At 38.6% G+C, this 23,567-nt stretch overlaps 3 protein-coding genes across 4 annotated transcripts in view; 2 read left to right on the top strand and 1 right to left on the bottom strand.

Moving 5' to 3' along the window:
• celsr3 (cadherin, EGF LAG seven-pass G-type receptor 3) overlaps positions 1 to 6,365 on the top strand; it is a gene marked incomplete at its 3' end in the record, with an annotated part of 48,269 nt that extends 41,904 nt beyond the window's left edge. The window contains exons 29-36 of the mRNA XM_081349730.1: positions 546 to 672; positions 815 to 934; positions 2,100 to 2,197; positions 3,148 to 3,269; positions 3,422 to 3,595; positions 3,724 to 3,912; positions 4,848 to 5,715; positions 6,338 to 6,365. Of these exons, the coding sequence (XP_081205856.1) occupies positions 546 to 672; positions 815 to 934; positions 2,100 to 2,197; positions 3,148 to 3,269; positions 3,422 to 3,595; positions 3,724 to 3,912; positions 4,848 to 5,715; positions 6,338 to 6,365 (1,726 nt within the window). The remainder of the gene's footprint in view (positions 1 to 545; positions 673 to 814; positions 935 to 2,099; positions 2,198 to 3,147; positions 3,270 to 3,421; positions 3,596 to 3,723; positions 3,913 to 4,847; positions 5,716 to 6,337) is intronic.
• Positions 6,366 to 10,400: 4,035 nt separating this feature from the next.
• fsbp (fibrinogen silencer binding protein) lies at positions 10,401 to 14,195 on the bottom strand. Its single transcript, XM_081349933.1, has 5 exons — positions 14,097 to 14,195; positions 12,319 to 13,030; positions 12,117 to 12,222; positions 11,940 to 12,001; positions 10,401 to 11,069 (listed from the first exon to the last, which is right to left on the bottom strand). The coding sequence occupies exons 2-5, from the start codon at positions 12,625 to 12,627 to the stop codon at positions 10,536 to 10,538; spliced, it is 1,011 nt and encodes a 336-aa protein (XP_081206059.1). The 5' UTR covers positions 12,628 to 13,030; positions 14,097 to 14,195; the 3' UTR covers positions 10,401 to 10,535.
• A 192-nt stretch (positions 14,196 to 14,387) lies between these two features.
• wdr6 (WD repeat domain 6) lies at positions 14,388 to 22,349 on the top strand. 2 transcript variants are annotated; one of them, XM_081349941.1, is made up of 8 exons: positions 14,461 to 14,928; positions 15,003 to 15,083; positions 15,556 to 15,684; positions 17,731 to 20,371; positions 20,657 to 20,731; positions 20,832 to 20,948; positions 21,045 to 21,139; positions 21,654 to 22,349. In XM_081349941.1, the coding sequence occupies exons 3-8, from the start codon at positions 15,588 to 15,590 to the stop codon at positions 22,208 to 22,210; spliced, it is 3,582 nt and encodes a 1,193-aa protein (XP_081206067.1). In that variant the 5' UTR covers positions 14,461 to 14,928; positions 15,003 to 15,083; positions 15,556 to 15,587; the 3' UTR covers positions 22,211 to 22,349. The 2 variants fall into 2 exon arrangements, with proteins under 2 accessions (XP_081206066.1, XP_081206067.1); XM_081349940.1 differs by lacking the exon at positions 15,003 to 15,083 and having other exon boundaries at positions 14,388 to 14,600.
• The last annotated feature ends 1,218 nt before the right edge of the window (positions 22,350 to 23,567 follow it).

Here is a 23,567-nt window from a genome sequence, read left to right on the forward strand (position 1 = left end):
CTAGATGTATATGACTTTCTTCTTTCAGCCAAACACAACTGAGAAAATAAAGCCCAAAAAAGCGGGCTTCGCTTCAGAAGGCCTTTATTAACCCCCTGTATGGATTACTTTTATGATGGATGGATGTGCTTTTTTGGGGCTTCAAAATCTGAGGAACTATTCACTCCCATTATAAATCTTGGAAGAGCCAGGATATTTGTAATAAAACTCAGATTGTATTTGGCTGAAAGAAGAAAGTCATATACATCTATACAATCAAATCTCTAAAAATAATTATTTTATATTGTGTTAATATAATATTTAATAAAAAATAAATAATAATAATAATTATAAAAAAAACTATTATTATTGCTTTTGTTGTTTATTTTCCTGAAATTGTAATGATGCAATTGTAATAACAATTGTTAAAATGGTAGTTTCTTCCTTGCATATGTTTCTATCTGCAATTCATTAGTGTCAAACTTGTTTTTAGCTGAATTAATGCTTTTCATCTCTTTATTCTATATTAATTCCTTTTATTCTATTTCTCTCTCTCTCTCTCTCAGTTCTACTATCCGCAGTGCCTTCCTCCTGTTATTGTTGAGTTCTTGTGTTTGGTTGTTTGGTCTTATGGCTGTTAATAACAGTGTCCTGGCGTTCCACTACCTGTTCATTGTCCTCTGTTGCGTACAGGTAAGTGTGTGTACTGGCTCTTACACATCTTTTTCTTTTGTGTGTGTGCTTGAGTTTGTCATTGTCATTTTTAGCCGTAAACTTGGATAATTGCGTCCTATGTAATGTATTATAATGTTCTTCTCCTACTCGCTTGTCTCAGGGTTTGGCTGTACTGTTGGTTTTTACTCTCCTGAACTCAGAGGTGCAGGAGGCCTGGAAACTGGCCTGTCTGGGCAAGAAAAGCCCCAGTGAAGAACCTCAAAGACCTCCACAGATTACTGTTAGTGAACATAAACACATATATTAACATATGACCCCCACTCCATGCACAGTTACACACTAGGGATGTCAATTTTCACAAATTCCCATGATCGATCGTCGTTTAAATTAACGATCAATTAATCGATTAATCGTTAGCCTTAATACTGCGATATGCGTCAACTGCAGTGGCATATGGCCAACAGCATGACAGGGTCTGCAAATGCTAATGTTCCTCACCAAATCGATTAGAATGGTTTTAAATAAAAGGGCTAGTAGGATTGTAAAATGTTTCGATGTGATTGATAATTAAATTAATTATTTAATAATCAAATATAACTACTAATACAACGCGTCACCAGCGCCGCCTCATATGCGCTAGAATGTGTGACTGTTGTGGACGCGCTCTTCCTGGAACAACTGCACGCGCTGAATGAATCTGCAACCGTTAAACTGGAGCACTTTGCTAGCACGTTATTTATCTAAAAGAAACGCATCCTATATGAGATTAATCAGATATATTTAAAATAAACAATATTACAAATTATATCTGCACAAAATGACGCAAATTCATGCACAAGTGAACTTGAACTAAGTTACGTGCCATTCATTCAGAACTACTCCTTTTGTGGACGCGCTCTTCCTGAAGCAACGCGACACGGCAACTAAACCCAAATAATTCACAATTTTTTATTACAATATTGTTCTCTTTATAATGTTATGTAATATTACAGTCCCAATAGTCATTATTAGTCGTGCACTGCCGTTTGAGCTGCGCGCGCTGAAGCTGACGCTTTACTACAGAGTTCTTTACCAAATGCATCCAATATGAGATAAATCAGATATAGATAGGCATACACAAAATAAACAGTATTACAACTTACATTTGAACAAAACAAAAGGCTGCGAATGCACACGCAAACTTACATGATGATGAAGGTGTAAAATGGTCCCAAACATAACTCCGGCGCGCTCGCTTTACATGTTTCGCGGTTGAGCAGCACGCCGCGAACCCGCATGAAGACCTGCTTAATCGATGATCGATAAGTTCTATCGATTAAATGTATTATCGACAATTAATCGATCGTCGATTAATCGTTGACATCCCTATTACACACACACCCCTATATTTGAACCCATGGAGTGAAAATAAGCATGTGGATTTGTAACCTGCTCTATGTGTGCAGGGCCAAAACCCGTTCAACAGCGCCTCCCTGCTGGAACAGAGCGGATTACACCGGATCACACTCGGAACTTCAACCATCTCATCGGTCAGCAGTGCAAGGTCTGTCAACCCATCAATTTTAGATTCAGTATTCTTATTTGTTTTACAAATTTTAAAACAAAGAAGGATTATGATATAAAAGGAATAACATGGTAACACTTTACAATAAGGTTCAGTTTGTTAACATTAGTTAATGCATTAGGTCTCATTAACTATGTTAACTATTAAAAGTGGTAAAATGTAATATGTTATATGTGAATTCATAAATTAATTGTTAATTCATGTAAATTTAATTATTGAATTTGAATGTAAACAAATTCATTATTTTATTCAGCACTGTCAAAAGTGACAGTAAAGACTTACATTGTTACAGAAAAAAAATCTATTTTAACTTTCTATTCATCAAAGAATCTAAAAAAACAAAAACAAAAAAAAAACAATGTATGGTGGTTTCCACAAAAATATAAAGCAGAATAACATTCAGCATTGAAAATAATACAAGATGTTTCTCTGCAAATCAGCATATTAGAATGATTTCTGAAGGATCATGTGACACTGAAGATTGGAGTAATGAGGCTGAAAATTCAGATTTGCCATCAAATGAATAAATTACATTTTAAAATATATTAAGATAGAAAACAGTTATTTCACAATATACACAATATTACTGTTTTAATGTTCTTTTTGATTACATAAGAGACTTAGTTCAAAAACATTTAAAAAAAATCTTACTGACCTCAAACTTTTAAATGGTAGTGTAATTTGTAATAAATAATGCAAATTAAAAGAATTTTCACTACTAGTTTCAGGCTTTTGGACCTCACTAAATAAGACAATTTTATAATTCTAAATTATAAATAACTGTAGATTATATATCACTATTTTAGTATTTTACAGTGTACATTATTGTACATTGTATTCTGAATTGTGAAAATGTAAAAAATGTGTATGCATCTGTATGTAACAAACTGAAAGCTCAAAAGCTGATGTATTATTTATGTTTTTGACAGGGAGAATCTCTTGGCACGGCAGACTCTAGAACACAATCTTGCTCACACAGGGGCCACTGACCTGGACGTTGCAATGTTCCACCGCAACGGAGGTACACTAACACACAATAACCTGCATGCATGTACGTATTCACACGCACAACACTTACACACTTCTTAACTGCTCGCTATTCATTCTTTATTCGCTAGTGGCCATGCCTTGTGACAAATCTCTGTCAGAATTAGTGACATTATCTCTTCTTCTTTCATTGCTCTTACTCTGTCTGTCTGTCAGGTGAAGACTCAGACTCGGATTCTGATCTCTCTCTGGAGGAGGAGAGGAGTTTGTCCATCCCGTCATCGGAGAGCGAGGACAACGTGCGCCTGCGTGGACGCATCCAGCGACGCTTCAAACGGACTGGTCATAGTGAACGTTTACTCACAGAGCCCTCCCACAACGGTGGAAAAGGTACTGATATCATTGTTGCAGATGCCTATATTATTATTGATAGTGAAGCCAAAGGAGTGCAGAACATTAGTTTCATTCTTAGTTTCATGATGCCCAACTGTTAGTGTATGGAACTGTTTATGTGTCAGATCTGGATGGCAATGACCTGCTCTCCTATTGGCCAGCGCTGGAAGGCTGTGAGGCGCACTCTCTGCAGAAATGGGGCTCAGAGCGCCGCCTAGGGGGCGACTACAGCAAGGACGCAGCTAATAACAACCAGCCAGATGCAGCGCTGACCAGCGGAGATGAGAATGGGCTCACACACAGACACCGCAAGGGTGAGGCACACGTTCATCCGAGATGTTATCCAGTATTGGCCAATACCCATTCATGATGATATTTAATTTTGCATGCTCATTTGACCTATTTTTATATTCAGATTACCATCTGCCCTCATCTGATGTACACTTAAAGTTAATTTTAAAAACTTAAAAAATCTTTAAAAGCTATGGGCCTATGTCAGAGTTATTGTTATATGTCAGAGTTATTATAGTTAACTCAAACTGAAACCATGAAAAAACAAACAACAAAAAAAAGAATTAAATTAAAATATATAAAAAAACTTAAAATGAGTAAGGTTGCCTGGAATTAAATAAAAAAAAGTTAATGTAGTTTCACTTGATATACCGAAATAAAATGTATTAAAAAGTATATAGACATTACAAAAATGAATAAAAAGGGCAAAAACGCACTAAAATAACTAATAACTAATTAATTAATAAATTAATAAAACTTTAACTAAAATTAAAATCAAAAATGGAAACCAATTCAAAATGTTAATATTTGTATCTCAATGATACTAAAAAACACTTTGATTTTAGACATTTATTTACAAAAATTAAACCTTTTTTTATTTATCAGCTTATTTCCCCTAGATTACCTTTCTGTCATCTAACACTTACTTAAAATTAATCTTAAAATGTATTAACACTTTTAAATGTACACTTTAGCAAATCTCAGAATGAATATCCATTTTCCATACTGTACATTATAATGTTGTGATGTCTAAATTCACTTGTAGAATTTAAAATGACAGATTTTAGCTTTTAGTGTTTGCAATATTTTTAATTTATTGAAAAAATAATAATAATGGTATTTTACTTTTCAATATTTTAGAATAAAATAGTTATAGGCTTACTGTTATCAGCCAGAATTTCTACATCGATAGAAAGCTTAGAAAGCCGTACTAAAGCCCTCTGCATCCATTTCTCAGGAATCCTGAAGAATCGTCTGGGCTGCCCTCCTGCTCTGCAGGGCCTGTCTGCCGTGGGTCGCGCTCCCAGCGAGATGTCTTGGTACAGGACCTCCACGTTGGGTCACAGAGGCGTCCCAGCTGCCTCCTACGGTCGGATGTACTCTGGTACCGGCTCACTGTCCCAACCCGCTTCCCGATACTCTTCCCGAGAACACCTGGATTCACTTGCGCGACGACAGCGCTCCCGTGAAAACCTCGACCTGTTGCCGCGGCGACGCGAACTTGGTGCTGAACACCTGGGTGGGTCCAGAGAGAGGCTGGGCCCTGTTCACAGTATCCATGCCTCCAGGGAGGACCTGGTGGGCAGGGGTGGTATGGTGGGTTTAATGGGGGCAGAGGGTTCATTGAGTGGATCGAGAACACAGCTCAACACCCTAACGAGGCAACAGGCCTCTCGGGAGCACCTCGGAGGGGCTCTCATGAGCAGTCGGTCACGGGAGCAGTTGGAGTCTAACGGTGGAGCGCAGCCCTGCAGGGAGTGGCTGAGAACCCTGCCGCCCCGTCAGCTCTCACACCCCGAACCGCACCCACCCTCCTCACCCCCTCCGCCGATCACAGAGGAACCCCAAGAATCCCTGCCCTCGCGCCGCGGTCGCCTAGACTCCGCCCCACCATGTAGGTACCCGTCATCTGCAGCTGCACCCGGAGCCCCATCCAGTCGCCCACCCTCTAGTGAACACCTGGATATCCTCTCCTCCATACTCGCCTCCTTCAGCTCCTCTGTCTTAACCCCGCCCCCTAACCCTGCCTCAGCTGGCCCTTCCCCTTCCCCACCTCCTCTCTCTGCAACCTCTCAGAGCGTCTCTGAAGTGTCACCTGACTCTGAGTAAGTCCAGCCCATTTTTTTGTCTCACTGTGCGTCCGTTTATATTCCACATTGTTTTATGGTCATCCTTGGTTCTGTTCTCATAAAACTGATTAGTTCTCTCCTGGTAATGATATGAAGATGCAACTTTGTTTGCTGTAAACTGAAAATTCTATCATCATCTACCCATTCTCACACTTCAAAACACTCATATGACTTTTTCCCCGTGAAACACAAAAGGAGCTATTTACAAAATGTCAACTAACAAAATTTAATTATTTAATAATCTCATTCTAATTTAGATATTTATTTGTATTTAAAGAACATAAATTAATAATAATAAGTTAATAATAATTTTTAAGTGAGTTATTTTTAAGGTAGTTATTTACAAGTGATCAGCATGAAAAATGCTATAAAATAAAATATTAAAACATTTAAAATGTTATAAATATATATATGAAATAATAATGTGTGTGTATATATAATGAAAAAAATTATATATATACAGTATATATATATATATATATACATACATACACGGTATCTCACCTAGGGGCACTAAGTGAGCTAGGACTGCCTCTGGTGCCCCCTAAAAAAATGTGTGTACATGACGTTGACATCTTTTACTTTTGTCTCTTTGTAGAGTTAACAGAAGTGACGGACAATCTTGATGATTCCTTCACAGCCCCATAATGCACCTATGCAGATGGGCTCAAGAGAATCACAGGACATAGCCAACCGGAGCAATCAGGACTCCCACTTCACCCTGGAAAGAGTTCAGGGCATGAGAGAGAAGTTGTTCATCAAGGGCTTGAGATATCACCCTCCTGAGAACAGACAGGAAATCAAACCAGAGGTGATGATTTCCATGATTTTCGTTTGTCCAAACTGCAAACCTCAGATTTCAGACCAACAGCTGAGAGGACTGGTCAGAGAGAAGGAGAGAGAGAGAGAGAAAAAAAACTGTACAGAACATTTTTATACTTTTGTATCTTTTTCATCAAAGAACAAAGAAGAAAATCTCTAGTGATGTTTTTGAAGATTGTGTGGATATGTGTTTAAGTGGGTAGGATCGAAAAAACATTTTCAAACCCATTCCGAGCCAAAACAGTCCCAAACATTCCCACTCCAATCTTAATATTCCAACATGTATTTATGCACCAAGCCACGCCCTCTGATAGACCGGGAGAGAGTCTACGAAGAAAAGGATTGGTCCACGTAAATGTGGAAGTTATTGGCCCAAACATGGGATTGGTGGGAAACTCCAGAGACAGTGATTGTAATCGTAAAGAATTATGAATCAGAAGATATGATTGGACCGTAATGATTGTCAATCAAGAGATTGTTTTCAGAAGGGTGACTTGATTGGAAGATTTTAGGTTGCTCTAAACACACTTCTTTAACAAACTCCAACAAACTCATGCTTGTATGAGATGCCTGACCAATTTCAGAAGTATTTTTGACCAAACTGCTCTGAAATAATATTGAAGCATTTGTTGAAGTTTGTTGCAGCTGTGTGAAGAGACCTTTATTTAGTTGTGTTATTAGCCTGCAAGCATATTCAAGACTTATTTAAAACCTCTTTCATATCCAGACTTATCATAATTCAAATACTGCTAAGGGAAAAGTTACTCGAAGATCCCAAATCAGCTATTTAGGAGAAACTATTTAATCCATCTACTACTGTATGGTTTCTAACTAAGATACCTAAATATCGGTCTCTGGTAAGTATTGAATATACTTCAGAGAAAGGAACATTGTGATATGAGTTAAATACAGTCATTGAGGTAATATCAGGCTCCTGTTTAAAAGGGAAATCATGCTTCATCATATGACTTTATTTCTTTAGTCATAGTATTACCATGAGTTTTGCCAAAAAGAGTGCCCTATGTCACCCCTTTTATACCTCTTACCTGTCATAAAGTGCTCTAGTACTTTTTCTAATCATGATTTTATATTTTATTTATGACTGCATAACTTTATCTTGTACAGACATTAAATTAATTTATTTTATTTATTAATATTTATTGAAATTAATTTCTCTACCATAATCATTGCCGGAGTGTTTCTAAAGAAGTGCGTGTGGGAGTTTTGTTTTTTATAAGAGCGAGATTTCATCTGTTTCAAATGTTTTATGTGTGAAATTTTTGTATATGTTCTGTCTGATATGTCCCCCTCCTCTTCTGTTCACAATGCATTCTGGGAAAAGAAATGTCCTCTGTCCATCAGAGAGAGGGAGAGAGAGCGGTGAACGACAATGATTGGGTGGAAGAGAGAAAAGGGGAATGTATAATGGCTCAACATGTTTATTATAGGACATGTTGTATAGCTTTTACTCATTGGGGGGTTATCAGAAAAAAAATCTGCTACCAATGGGAGTTGAAAACGAGACCCGTTGGGCGTCAATAAAAGAGTTATCGCTACCATGCTTCTGTATTTTGTCGTTTTTTGAATATTCAAGACAAACACTTCTTTAGTAAAAAAAGTTTAACTTGTTCATCACATTATACATAGAATTTCAATTGAATCATTACATCTACATGTAAATTTCAAATTCGCTTAAAAAAAATCTGCTTTTACACTAGTTCTCACTAGTTTAATTCAGTCTAACATTTTGTTTCACTGATTAAAGGGTTAGTTCACCCAAAAATGAAAATTCTGTCTGTAATTACTCACCCTCATGTTGTTCCAACCCCGTAAGACTTTCGTTCATCTTCGGAACACAAATTAAGATATTTTTGATTAAATCTGAGTGCTGGATCACTCCTCCTGCAGGCTTATGGACACCTTAACTTGCTGGCCCAGAAAATGTTTTAAAGACATTGTTAATATAGTGCAAGTGACTCCAGTGGCTCAATCTTAAGTTTATAAAGCGACGAGAATACTTTTTGTGCGCAAAAACAAACAAAAATAACGACTTTATTACACTTTTCATTTCCTTCTCTCTGGACCTCGAGTTTTTTTTACGTAGTGTAATAGCGTAGCGCGGCTGTGTTTCACGTCACCACGTATCACACATGACCAGAGTCGCCCAATAGTGAGCCTACGTGGTGACGTGAAACACAGACGCGCTACGCTATTACACTACGTAAAAAGACTCGAGGTCAAGAGAGAAGGAAATGAAAAGTGGAATAAAGTCGTTATTTTTGTTTGTTTTTGCGCACAAAAAGTATTCTCGTCGCTTTATAAACTTAAGATTGAGCCACTGGAGTCACTTGGACTATATTAACGATGTCTTAAATACATTTTCTGGGCCAGCAAGTTATAGTGTCCATAAGTCTGCAGGAGGAGTGATCCAGCTCTCAGATTTCATCAAAAAATATCTTAATTTGTGTTCCGAAGATGAACGAAAGTCTTACGGGGTTGGAACAACATGAAGGTGAGACTGACAGAATTTTCATTTTTGGGTGAACTAACCCTTTTAACACTCCATTTCCAGGCTACTATTGTAACATTCTTTAAAGGGACAGTTCATCCAAAAATGAAAGCGTCATAATTTACTCACCCTCATGTTGTTCCAAACCTGCATGACTTTATTCCATGCAGCGTAGAGGAACATCATGAAAGGCGGTGAACTATACCTTTAATTATGCTTTTTCATAACTTGAAAAGGACAGAGGGATCTGCCAAACACTGTATAGCCTACTAAGACAAATGAACAACACTAAATTCAACCAGTCCATGAGTAGGAAGTCCATTTACCAGAAGCACTTGTTTACCTGAAAAAAACCTGCATAGTATAAATGAGCTACAGTAAACTGAATCAAACGGTTGGTCCTGAAACACTGTTCTAAAACGGTTAGACCCAAGGAAGGAATCTGGTCTGGCAATAGCCTCTTTCTCGCAATTGCACTCTTATAAATTGACTTTTTTCCTCATAATTGCAGAATAATTTCCTGCTATTTAGACATTATGAATCACAATTGCATCAAAAGGGGGCCTTGCAGGACCTTAATCCATCCTTGGTTTGAACATGATACAATCATCAAATTAAAATGCTATACAGTAACATTAGAAATCTCATTTCCTCTTCCCATCAAGCAGGACTGAATATCACTGCTCAATTCTGGTCTGACTATGTGAGGGTTTGGGGCCGTTCACACAGAATGTATTTTTTGACGGACGTGTTTGGACCATAGACTGTGGTTTGGACGGACCGTTGCTCTCGTGTCTCGAATATTTAGCTTTCTCGTGCACGACATGGCGTTCTAAAAACAAGGCACTCAAGTTACAAGTTTAACTTTTAAATAACGCGTCTCTAGACCTTGCATTTTCTTGTCATAGTAGCCTACTCTGCGTCTTGCATTTTTAAGACGCGTCAAAGACGCGTTCTGTGTGAACGACCCCTTATGCTGCGTTCCATTCACTCAGAAAGTCCAAATAACTTCCACAACACTTTCGTTTGTATTATATCACTCAGTGAGACACACAGTTCATGATAAACATCTGAGTGTCAGGCCTTTAAAGTGCTTTTAAATTGACAATTAACGCAAAAATTTAAATTCTGTCATCATTTAGGCTATTCACCCTTATTTTGCTCCAAACCTGTATGACTTAAAAAGAAGTTCTGCGGAACACAAAATAGCCTATATTTTGAGAAACGGAATGCAGCACCAGTGTTAATGAGAGAGAGGATAAAAAGAGATGAGATTTCTATCTGCTACTGGAGCGAAGCCTGCTTGAGTGAATTCCCCCTCCATATGATACACATGGTACATTCCTAAACACCAATTAAGTTTAAAAAATATATTGTTTCGTAAATAAACAACATTGATAGAATAATAAAAAAAAGACTTTCCAAATGAAAGTAAAAATAACTAAGATGTCATAAACATCTGTGTTCATGTCTGTGGATGTTCGTTTTCCTCGCTGTCGCTACTGGAGGGCAGATAATCCGCGCCTATCTTCCGTAGTTTGGCTTGATAATATCTCTTCTTGGCCCGTGCCGCCTTCTCCTTCTGTCTCACTGCTTTCCTCTTCTCCTCCCACACACACTGCTGCAGCAGCAACAGACTCATCGTCTGCTGATGCTCCAGCTCAAACAGTTCCTGTCGACGTGCCTCCCATTTTGAGTCTGAGGTATAAGAGTCCATCGGCGGTAATGAATTCTCAACTGATCCTCTGGCAGGAGCACGTGGCACCGCAGGCTCTCTGTGTATCATATCAAAGTTTGCACCCCTAGTCCCTGATCCCAGCCCTGAGGTGCTTCCTGCAAGGGTTGGGTAGATGAGGGAGGGACGACTGGACCTGGAAGAGACTGAATGTGAGCAGAGAGGAGAGGACACAGTGCCTGGAGGAATCCCAGAGTTGAAAAGTTGGTGAGTAGGTGAAGCCAAACCAAGTTCAATGGCTAAGTTCTCCTTGCTGTCTACTTCCTGTAAAAAAAAAAAAAAAAAAGGAAGTTGAACAGCATCATAATTACTGTACATTTGTGCAATAGGAGTCAAAAAGGCATGCAGTACATGCAGTAAACAGGAAATGTGCAGTGATTGCAACACTGGTGAAAATAGTAGTGTATGGAATACAGAATATTATAACTACCCTTATATATTTTTTTCCTTTGAACAATTATACATTTATTCTACATTTATATAATATTTAAATAATTATACATTTATATAATATATAATGATATTACCCAGGCAGCATTTATTTGATCAGAAATACAGTAAATAAATAATAATATATTTTGTGAAATATTATTACTATTTAAAAAGTTTTCTATTTTAATATTTTAAAATGTAATTTATTTCTGTGATGGCAAATCTGAATTTTCAGCATTATTACTCCAGTCTTCTGTGTCACATGATCCTTCAGAAATTATTCTAATATGCTGATTTGGTGCTCAAGAAACATTTATTATTATTATTAATGTTGAAAACCGTGATACGTTTATTTCTGGGGGGTTTTAAAGTTCAAAAGAACATAATTTATTTGACATTTTTGTAACATTATAAATGCATTTACTGTCACATATCAAGTATTAATTCCTCAAAAAAAAAATTTCTTACCCCAAACGGCAATATATATATAATTATAAATGTATATTCATTTTCACCAGTGTTGCAAAATGCATGTAAAATGTCGACCTGGTAACACTTTACATTTTAACATGTACATTTTTCATGCCTTGTACATCATAAGATAGTCAATCATACTTTTTGTCATAAAATCTGCAATATAAAAGAAAACATTTAGCTTAAGAGGCATTTTAGCAATCATTTCAAGGCCGATTTCAGTCTTACATCATTTTGACTGTGGTCAGCATCTTCATGCTCACTCCCATTAGAGCCTGAGAGCCCCATCACTGCAAGAGAGAGAATGACTCAATTAATCTCCTTCCATGTATAATTACAGAGTTGACAGCTGGGCAGAGGGGTAGTATTTCATCCTGTAGTAGAGATGACATGACTATTAATTACCTGCTCCAGGTGAGCCGCCCCTAACTGAGGCATAGCTGCCATCTCCATCTACCTCCTCCAGACAGGAGATCAGGTTTGGCACCAGGGCAATAACTTCTCTCTGCACCTGACAGAAACACACACAACCACACCGAACATATGCTACTAGAAGTTCCAAAGCATAGGACTGAATTACAGAAGCGGAAGAAACACTTCAATTTACCTGAGTGAGGGCAGACACAGGAAGCCCAGCTGCCTGCTGTTCCTGTCTCTTCTGCAGCGCCACACGACATTCCACCTTCAGCCGTTTCCACAGCGTCTTCAGAGACCCGATGCTGCTGGGGGGTCGACTAGGGAACGCCGAATTGAAGGCCTGAGCCAGCTCTGCCCATACAGCGTTCCGGTGCACAGTAGTGTTGGTGTCTTTCCGAAAGTCCTGGACTGTGTCCACCACCGCATGGATTCTCCGAAGCAGGAAAAGCTTTTGCTCCAGAGTGAAGTTTGGCATGCGGTATGTCATGGTGGTCAGCATGAGTGTATTTGTGTGTTACTGGGTACGAAGGCTTACGTTGAGGTACTATGTGTTACTTCATTTATAGAAAATCTATAAAATCACTATTTGTTTTTATATTCAACAGAACAGTCTAGTTTAAAAACTGTAAGTGTTACATGTAGGCCTATAGATTTACATGGCAACATTTGCAGTATCACAGTGTCAGTTTTTGAGTTTTACACTCCAGCATTACAGGAAGGTGAGGTCGGTTTGGTCCCGTTATGTGCAGTGCGCTTCCAGAGTTTCAGGTGCAGTGATATGTTAAACTCTGGATGCCACAGGTAAATACGAGTGTGTGAGGTCGCTTGATCATCGGTGCTCAACGGAAATGCATCTGGGGTCCACCTGATGCGCAAGGGGTCACCAGGCACACATGTGAAGTCTGTAATTCAGCAGACAGAAAGCAAAATGAAGGGACTAGTTTTTTAAAAACTAGACCAGATTTTAATATTTGCTCCACCTTTTGCAAGAATGAATGAAACATTTGAACTTTGGGGGGGAAAAACCCATGTGCTCCATATATTAATTTCCGAGAATCGGTTCTTTTGAACTGTTCGTTTCAAAGAACCGGTTCATTAAAAAAAAAACGTTCAGCAGTTCTTCTACGTCGTGACGTCGTTGTTAAAACGTAGGAATATAATGCCGTTTATAAATTTGCTGTATATTTCTTTCTCTTTTCGATTACGTTTTGTTAATATTCATTAATATTAATCGTTAATCTTCATAATTTTATTTGTCAAGTTTTTTACAACTATTATTCAGCTCATAAAATTAAATGAATTTAAAAAAAGTAATTTATAAACTAAACGTAATGTGTATTTACAATATACAGTAATGTTCGTTTACATCTCTTGATTGAAAATAAAGTTTTTGCACCTTTGTACTTTTTTCATTTGAAAAATTACATTTATTAAAACCAACTCGTTTCGTATGTGTTGATAATAGTCTACGTACAGTACACATCCATCCAGTTTTATTTATAGCAATTCTGCTTTTTAGTTATTGAAGTAATATAGCTCAAATCCTATACTTTCATTCTCGGCTCATTACGATTCAGTCCGGTTTTGTGAACCAGTTCACAAAACCGGACTGAACCGACTCATTGCATCGATCAGACTCAAAATAATAATTCGTATAGGAATCGCATCGCTATTATAACACGCAAGAGAACGAACAAAGCAAAAACAAGCTTTTAAATCCATGACTTGTCTAGTACTACAGGTGCGGTTGGAGCAGGCTGCATTTTATTTGAATTATTATAATTACGAATCCACTGTCTGGTTAGCCATAGCGCTAAACCCGAGCATCGCACTACAGAAGTAACGTTAAACCCGAGCTGCGATGTAAGACTACAGCTAGAGCTCACTGTTCTTAATGAAGCTCTCGTGCATTACACAACCGCTAATGAAAAAAACTGATATTATATTATTTATATTGACCCTACTTACATGCAATCATCAGTCTGACGATTTTATCCCGAATATATTACACTTTGTCCCCACCCCCTGGGTTTAAGCGGTCCGTAAGAAATTTAAACAACAGACTGGAGACACATGCGCAAAAAGACGCTCCGGGCGTAAAAAAAAAAAAAAAAAGGCAGTTCACCCATTTGTGCATTTCATATGATTTGTATACCATTCTCATGAGATCTGTTCAACACATATGGTTTGTGCATCAGGCAAAATATACAAATCTACGCGTTTTAACAGTAGAAAGCGCAGGACTCGTTTCATCCAATTGACCGCCAGTGTGGTGCAGTCTGTGCAGTATTGAACAGCGCGATTGGACGCTGCGCGATGTCAACGAGGAAGCGAGAAACATGCATGCAGATTGCAGAAAGAAACATGTTGGAACTTAGATGCGACTGTGCGTGGCTACTGGACCTAGTATGAAAGGAAAATACACAAGTTTTCCATTTCACCTCCTCTCAAAATAGAGGCACAATCTCTACAGTAAGTGAAACGGAGCTCGATAGAGGTGTTGTTATACGATGATAAAAACATGGAGATTATCCCTGCTGGAAAATACAATGGTAACGTTACCGTGTCCTGTTAAAAGGTGACTGAAGTCATACTTTCAATAAAAAGGTAGCAAACCGGTACAAAACCTACTTTAGTAGTCATCTTTTGGAACGTGTACGTTAGCTGGTCATTTAACAAATTAAACTTCCCATTTATTTAGTGTTAATGTTAGACCAGCTAATGACAAGACTGGACCATTTTGATGAATCTCTGTCAGTTAGAACCAACTGTCATGTTCCAAAACACAGCAACTAACAGGGTAAGATTAGTACTGTTCACCTACTCAATTAATGTTTACTTGACATCACCTTAATAATCCTACACTTTTGTCAGCTGAACCCATCTGACCTACAATGTTTACCTGAAGTATGTTCACGGTTCTCTGATGTCAGTTATTAGACAAATGACATGAAGGTAAGCATAAAAAAATGAATCATTTTATAATTACTAAAAAATACATTTTTAGTCAGGGTTTTATTATAATTTAGAAAAAAATATATAAATCTCACCCACTCACTACTTAAAATCATAAAATAAAATGTTTGTATATGATTTATATATATGGAATAATTGATGATGGGCCGTTGAGTTAAAAAATAATGCACACTTGAGGAATGTTGTGCATTATTTTTCTAATAATTCAACGGCCCGGAATCAAAAACCAGGAAAAAACCCTGACCCAGATGAACACTTGATGAGAGTGAGAACATAGCCCTGGACTGATATAACTACACTGATTTGATTTGATAGTATTGTAAAGGCCATTGCGAGCATTATGTATTTATTTTAATTTATTTATTTATTTGTCAGAGACTTCTGCCATGTGAAAAACTTCAGGAAGTCATACAGTAATGAAAAATGCTGTAATATTTTTGTCGTGCTCCAGAAGTCTTCAGCCTGTGGTGTGGACCGAGTGAGATGGCATCTCCTGTGGGGTCTGCTGTGATGGAGATCGCTGTGCTTGTTGCTCCAGTGACTGCGCTGGAATTCCTGGGGGACGATTTCTTGTTGACAGGTGACTGACATTCGTTCTTTTAATGAACAGGTAGCAAATCATCAAACTAAAAATCCAAATGCATAAAACTATGCATGATATGGCTCATGGGTAATTTTGAGGTGGTTTCTCTCTGCAACCATACGTTTCTCCAAATGTTCTTGTTTGATCTAGTTTACATTTATTTAATCCATTGGTTAACATTAAAAACTATAATATCCTAAGTAGTTAGAGACTAGAAGGTCTTGTTGTATTTTTATCCCTCTGTAACCTATAAATCATTCTCAAACATACCCATAATCTGCTGCAAACAAATATTGCCCTTACCTTTAGATTAAAGATGTAAGATGTCGATTCAGGGTCCTCGGCGGTGCCTCTAACCAGTTCAATCTTGAATTCGAATGCACTGGGCGTTTAACAAAATAATACATTTTTCATTACAAAAATCATGAAATATTGATAGCGAAAAATTACTCTTAGACTTGTTTAAAAAGTTTTCCGAATCAGCACAACAGGATGTCGTTTTATTTAAAGAGGTTCAGAATAATTAAAAAATTCCAAAGGCAAAAAATAACATGAACACGTAAAAGTCTTCACCCGAAATTAGGCCCCGAAAAAAACACTCCAAGGCTTTTTATACTAACTCTGTTCTGGGCCGCCTTTTAACTATGGGCTGTCATTCTAATACAGCTAATTCCCTTATAAGGTCAAACTTTGGACTTATCCTAGTCCTTTATTAACATAAGCTTGCAGAAGCACATATTCAAAATATCTATTTTCATTTCACACCTATTTTATGCAGCACATACACAAAAGCTTTATTTGGCAAGTTTGACTATCACAACGATGTTCACAGTTCCCTTTAAAAATACATGTGATCTTAACAATCTAAACATATTGAGTCCATATACACCCACAAACATAACACCTCTAACAATGTTAGGGGTAAGTTCCTTAAGTTCCTCAAACTAGGCTTTAAGTAATTTGAGCTTGTCCTGCAAATTCAACACACACCTCGTTTGAGCAGTTTGTTTCATTTTCAGCCATAAAACTGTTTGCAATGTGTATTATTTTCCTATTTAATCAGTCAACTTGTCTGATATTTTTTATTAAGTGCTGTGCACAATGAATCAGTCCATTCTTAGGCACCTGTCTCTCCTTCTTATCCATCTTGCGAGCTCTCTTCCCTCTGGAGGTGTTCAACTATAAGATTGTCCATAAAAATCTCAACCTCGTCTGTTACGTTAACATTTCCTATTTCTGGGTCATTTCCATCCGTTACATTCAGTGCATGCAGATAGTCATTAATATATACCATTTCCTTTAGAAGAAGATTTTTCAAGGAATTTATCAGAAGAAGATTTATCAGAATTCATAATCATTTGTTCTTCAATATTTATTACAACCTGCATGACATAGAGATCAGAAGAGTTTGATATGTAGGCCACATATATGACTATATGAAACACTTTGTATACTATTACCCTAACCATAGTTTTCATCAAACAATGGGTTCTGGAACTGTTTTTGTCATGTGATTTGGTATTTCATGTTCAATTTACTACGGCTGCACAAATAATTTTATGGCTGCTGCGATTAACTGTGAAAAGTATTGATAACTTCCCACATAATTCTGTTTCTATGTTCTTGCAGTGATTAAACAGAATCCAAGACATGTCTGTTGAGGAATGTAATGGCTATAGAATAGCCGGTATATAATAACATGTAATGCATTCTAATATTCCAATATTGCTTTTCTATAATTTATGCAAAAAAAAATCATGCTACTAAGGGGACCAATGTGACCATTTATTCTCAAATTATGTGCATATTCTGCAAATGATTAATTAATATTTAATTAATATACTCATCTTTTGCACTACCGTGGTAACTTGCCATTAAACCTCATTCTCAACCTTGTTTTTTGCACATTTCTTTCCTTTATTAATAGAAAAAAGTGCTTGAGAAATGCAGAAATGTCTCTCAATATTCATAATGTGAATTTATCTCGATAAACAAGTTATTAATTTGATGCTTTCCTGCAATTGTGTCATTTTTGTTTTTTAGGTGAGGGACCAATCCTCTCTGTTTACAGTCTTCAAGCATCTACTAAAAAATGTGCATCTGTAAATGTTCTCCATAACTACCGTATCCATGGGATACGACCTGTTAGAAAACATCAGTCTGGAGGGAGTCAGTTCAACAGTGTAATGGACAATGACGAGGAGGAGATAATTGTTTTTGGAGGAAAAGGAGTTCGGCTTGTCAGCTTCAATTCTGCAGGACAATGCCTGAAGCTGATTGGTCCACTCTTGGAGCTTCAAGACTGGGTGCTGGACATTCATTGGCTAAAAGCACAACCCCACACATTGTTAGGCATAGCCTTGGCCCACAATGCCCTGTTGCTCCTAGAAGCAGAATCTGGTAACATTCTCTCCTTCTATTCTTGCGTAGAGTCCTGTCTTCTCTACTCAGCACTTATGATTGGTCCAAATTGGGACTCTTTAGTGCTGGTGGGTGGGACTGTTTTCAACCAGCTTGTGCTGTGGAGGCCCACAGGGACCAAACCCAGTGGCCAATCCCAGGTGGAGAGACGTCTACTGGGCCACAGTGGAGTCATTTTCAGTCTTTGCTACCATCTGAAATCTGGGTGGCTGGCGTCTGCCTCGGATGACCGCAGCGTTCGTTTGTGGAGCGTGGGCACATTGGGTGGAGATGCAGGTTGTGGAGAGGAAACACCAACATGTCTTCGGGTTCTTTATGGGCACCAGGCACGGGTCTTCTGTGTCAAGCTTACACCCAGCCGTGTATTCAGTGCAGGAGAAGATGGAGCGTGCCTACTCTGGGAATGGGGAGGTGAGGGGAAGGTAGGATGTACGTTTAAAGGACATAGGTCTGGTGGAGTGAAAGCTCTAGCTGTCAGCGGGGGAAGTATAGGCTGTAGGGAGAGATGGATGGCTACTGGAGGGGCAGATGGTGGGGTGAGAGTGTGGAGAGTGGCAGAGGAGAAGAAAGACAGTAAGGAAACTCAGGCAGAGACTCAGCTGGATCTGGAATTTAAAGGGCAAGGTTGTCCCAAAGTGGTCCGATTAGTGGGTGAGGACGAATCAAATACAGTTCTGGTCTGTACTGATCAAGGAGAGGTGTGTCTTAGTCAGGGTGACACCTGGGATGTCATCTGGCAAGGAGGAGCAGAATTCCAGTCATATTGTGTGATGGAGATCACAAGCATCCAAGTCCAGAATTCAGATTGCACTGTGTGGGTGTGTGCAGTGGGTAATCTGAACGGAGGTGTCCAAGTGTTCCTTATAGGGCAGCCAGGCGTGGGAGTCTTGCTAAAAGCTGGACAGGGTAAAGTTCACTCTGTACTTTGGGTCAAGGGACTGTCTGGAGGGTCCTGGAGTTGGTGTCTTCTGGCTTCAGGCTCTGAGGGATTGGTGTACCGGTGGACAATAAAGGTGATGGAGGATGAATCAGGCCTGCATATGAAAGAGGAAACTCTTCTTCCATTCCTGCTGCCACCCTGTGCCAAACGCTGGCTGACTGCTGCAGTTACCTTGCCACAAAAAAAAGGGTCATACCTGTGTGGTGACCGGAGAGGGTCACTACTGCTCTATGCCGAAAGAGAAAAGAATGACACAAGAAATGGAGGAGAAAGAAGAATGGACTCACAAGATCAAGAAACCGAAAACCGGCAAACGCAAATTGCCGGTCCTATATCTCCCATCAGTACCCTTTACGGAGTCCATGGGAAGCAAGGTGTGACTTCCGTGTGCGAGTATCAAGACTTATGTTACAGTACAGGTCGAGATGGATCTGTAAGAATACTAACTGTTGAAGAAAACGTCCTGAAGGTGCGTAGAGTTCAGCGGGCCTGCAGAGGCATGGAGTGGCTGGAGAAGGTTCTGTTTCTGGGCTCGGATGCATCAGAGGTACAAGGAAAGATGCTGAATGAGAGAATTGAGAAGAGGAAGATCGATCAAGAGAGTGAAAGCGTAGCTGAGGCTCGGTTTGTAATGGTTGGCTTCCACTCGGTCCACTTCATTATATGGGACCCTCACCGACAAGAGAAGCTATTATCAGTTGCCTGTGGAGGCGGCCATCGATCCTGGGCCTACAAATGCCCGGTACACACCCACACGGATCCTCATGCACATGCAATCGGACATGGTACCCTTGTGTTCATCAAACACGGAGCTGTCATGGCATCACGTTCATTAGCGTCCACAGAAACCGATGTGAAAGGACACACCCTGAAAGAGGGGCTACATGGGCGAGGCATCAGCTGTGTGTGTCATCTTGGTAGTCTCACAAAGACTAGAGAGTTGTCAGAACTTTGGGAGATTTTTGTTACCGGAGGGGAGGATACCACAGTGGGTGTACTTGCCATCAATCCACAGAGTGGAACTGTTAAAGTGCTTGCGGTTCTAACAGACCATATCTCAAATGTTCGTGCTCTGGCTGCCATCAGAAGTGAAGAAACGAATGAAAGAGTGCGAGGTGACCGGACAGATACCTCCTTGTCTTCTTTGGTGTTCTCAGCGGGTGGCCGGGCTCAGCTGCAGTGTTACCGGCTCTTGATTAGTTTGGATGAGCAGCAGGGTCAGCCGATCTGTCAGATCACTCAGATAGCTGGCCATCGATTGGATGAGCAGTGGGAACGGAAGCGGAATCGACACAAGACCATCAAAATGGACCCAGAGACGAGGTACGTATGTGTTTGTCAAAATACTCTCTACTTTCCAAGTGTGGAACTAGAGTTAGGTTTGGGAAGTTATTTGTGTTGTCTTAACGGGATATTTCACTCTAAAATGAAAATTCGGTCATCATTTACTCACCTTCATGTTGTTTCAAACATGTATGAATTTTGGGAGGGTCCAGTGTTGTTTGATGGTTGGTAGTAGTTGTTTTGAAAAATGTATGACCACCAGAGAGCAGACAATACAATCTACTCCCTCCCATTTACTGTGCAAATGCTTTCTTGTGTTTGCAGGTACATGTCTATGTCTGTGGTGCGTAATGGGACTGAATATGTTCTGGCTCTGGGCTGTAGTGATGGTGCAGTAAGGTAACTTGGTTTGAGATTAAAAACATATTACTTAAAATTAGTTTCATGTTTTAACATTCTGTGTTTAATGCATTGAGATGGTGTGTGTTTTCTCTTTTAGGCTGTTCAGTGTGACTGAGAGCAATAGGAGTGTTGACATGCTTTGGGAGTGTTTTTACCATCAGAGGTGTGTGCTCAGTGTCGCCACCTACAAGCTGGAGGACTCCCAGGGCAAAAAGTAAGGAAATGCTGTACACTTATCAAAAACATTGTTATTCCATGTTTACATTATTTCTTACACTTATTTGCATTTGTCCATCACTTTCGGTCTCAGGCTTTTGTTGCTGTTCAGTGCCACTACAGATGGTTGTATATCTGTGTGGGATTTAACAGCAGTTTTGAACAGTAAGGCTGGTGTCAGCTGGCAGGGTGAGTCATGCATACACCAGAACATAAACACTTTTTTGTTTTTTGATTATTTTTAATGTCTGTATAACTGTGTTCTTTGTTTTTTTTTTTTGCTGTGGTTAAGAAGAACTTAAAATTATGTTATTTGTTTGCATTTGTTATATATGTTAAAGGTATAGTTTACTCTAAAATTAAAAACCGTCTTTATTTACTCATAATAATAAAACATTATTATTAGACTTTCCATGCAACTGTTTTACATACAACAACATCTCATAGGGACCACAGCTATTAGGCTCCAAAAATTACAGTGCATTTGCTCTGATTCAAAGATGGAGTATGTGTATTCTTATAAATAAAGAATACATTTTTATCAATTACAAACCCAAGAGCATTACAAAATGTTATAAAATGCATAAAAAACTGTGAAGCTGTCCCAAAACCCCACAGTGTCGGGTGCCACGAGGCACGAGTCTGGTAATAGAACTTTAAAATATGTTTTTGTCAATAATGATTTACCCTTTCTTTGCTTCAGGCCCATCAGCCCCTTTCTTTTCTATACCTGTCCATCAAAGTGGAGTCAATACACTTGCCTTATCACCGCAGAGAGAGATGGGGCAAATGGAGGAAAACATGATCTCATTGGCCAGTGGTGGAGATGATGGACAGCTGTCTCTACTGAGTATCAAGATTGATCAGAAAGAGCAGGAGAATGGAGGCATGTCTCTACAGCTACTTTCTCATAGGTCAGTGCCCCTGGCACACTCTTCCCCTCTCACTGGGCTATGTTTACTAAGCCCCACCCTATTGGTGTCCACCTCACCAGACCAACGCTTGTGTTTGTGGAGTGTGAACAGCGATGGCCTCCGCCCACTGAAGGTGCTGTTCTCACACACCGCAGATGCTGCTGGATTGTGGGCGTGGTTTGGGGGACAAGAGGGAGGAGCCTGGGTGGTTGTTTGTGGCCAGGGCTTACAATTGTTCCAGTTAACGGAAAGACAGACGGATGAACCAAATGAAACTGTTAACAGGAGTGCAAAAGAAGAGGAAAGAAAGAAAGTGATATTTTCACATTGGGTTTCAAGGACATAACACTAAACATATATAACATATGTTAAACTATATAACATACATAAGCACTCTTTTTTTATGATTTATAAATAAAGATGCCAAAGAATTGTAATTGTAAAGTTTGCGATTTTCAAATAAAGATCTTTTTAATGTCATATTTTTTACTGTGCCTGGGAAAGTATCAATATCAAAGTTTCATTATGGCCTAACAATGAATGTCTATACAGCTGTACAGAACCAGTCAAATTTTGGACATGCGGTTGACTTAATTTGTTTCTCATCATCCTACAGACATTTTGATATAACGGCCAGTGTTGTTGTTAACTAACGCAAAACTATTAAAAAACATTTTCGGTAATTGAAATAAAATACAGTAGTCAACATTTTGAAGTGGATCAAAAAGTTGATCAAAGTTGTCCAAGACAAGAACGGGCATTGTTCAAAATTCATGTATAACTTTGATACTACAACTTTGACTACAGTATAAATATTTCATGAAAAACTTAAACTGATCGTTGAAGTACTAAAATTAATAAAAAAAAAAAAAATGAATTAGTCTTTTTAAATAATAAAAATGACAAAAGTACATAAGATTACTAAAACTAAATTAAAAAGTGAAAATATCAAAATGAAAGCCAATTAAAAACATTAATAAATAGTATAATAGTATATGCTTACTAAAATAGGCTTGTGCTTGAAATGTAATTATATATCAAAAATAAATGACAAATAAAATTGTAATTAATGAAATGGATGAACTGGGCCAAGCATACATTTGAACACCTTCAATACTGTTTAAGAAGAACCTAAAGATGATTGATAGACCGTTTTGATTTGGTTTGTACACCTTTTGTGTTTTGGTTTTGGTGACTATTATTCTAAAATGCAAAATATAGAATTGAATATGGAAAGAATGAGTAGGTGTGTCCAAACTTTTAAATTGTACCAAATATGTTGCGACTGTGTACGTGTGCATGTGTGTGAGTGGCTTATGGCTTGAAGATATAATCATGCGTGTGTAATGGATCAATGCTTTCCTGGGCTACAGGCCAGCAGGTTTGTGTGTGTGTGGGTAAGTGAGTGAGAGAGAGAGAGGGTACACAGTGTGTTGGGGGGCTTTGGCTGTGCAACTAAGTATAAATATTTCACCCCCTTCTCCAGTTCCCTTTTGTTCATCATCGTAGCGGCTCGATGGCCAGTCCCTTTAATCCACAGCTGAGCGAATGAAAGCAAGAGAGGAAAGGAAACACGTGAGGGAGTCAAAGATATAAAGCCACAAGGTTTGCAGAATTTGAAAGAAAGGAATGAGAATATTTTCTGATTACATGATGTAAAAAAGGAGTGACAAAATGTGAGGAGAAGAAGATAAAAGTTGAAA

This window comes from Scardinius erythrophthalmus, assembly GCF_964197995.2.
Source record: "Scardinius erythrophthalmus genome assembly, chromosome: 20".
Lineage (NCBI taxonomy): Eukaryota > Metazoa > Chordata > Actinopteri > Cypriniformes > Leuciscidae > Scardinius > Scardinius erythrophthalmus.

Coding starts and splice junctions, on each gene's coding strand:
- fsbp (XM_081349933.1), bottom strand. CDS start 12,627: ATGCTGACCACCATGACATACCGCATGCCAAACTTCACTCTGGAGCAA. Junction 12,002..12,116: donor GGGCGGCTCACCTGGAGCAG/GTAATTAATAGT, acceptor TCTCTCTTGCAG/TGATGGGGCTCTCAGGCTCT. Junction 11,070..11,939: donor CTGACCACAGTCAAAATGAT/GTAAGACTGAAA, acceptor TTTTTTTTACAG/GAAGTAGACAGCAAGGAGAA.
- wdr6 (XM_081349940.1), top strand. CDS start 15,588: ATGGCATCTCCTGTGGGGTCTGCTGTGATGGAGATCGCTGTGCTTGTT. Junction 15,685..17,730: donor GGACGATTTCTTGTTGACAG/GTGACTGACATT, acceptor TTTGTTTTTTAG/GTGAGGGACCAATCCTCTCT. Junction 20,949..21,044: donor GAGGACTCCCAGGGCAAAAA/GTAAGGAAATGC, acceptor TTTCGGTCTCAG/GCTTTTGTTGCTGTTCAGTG.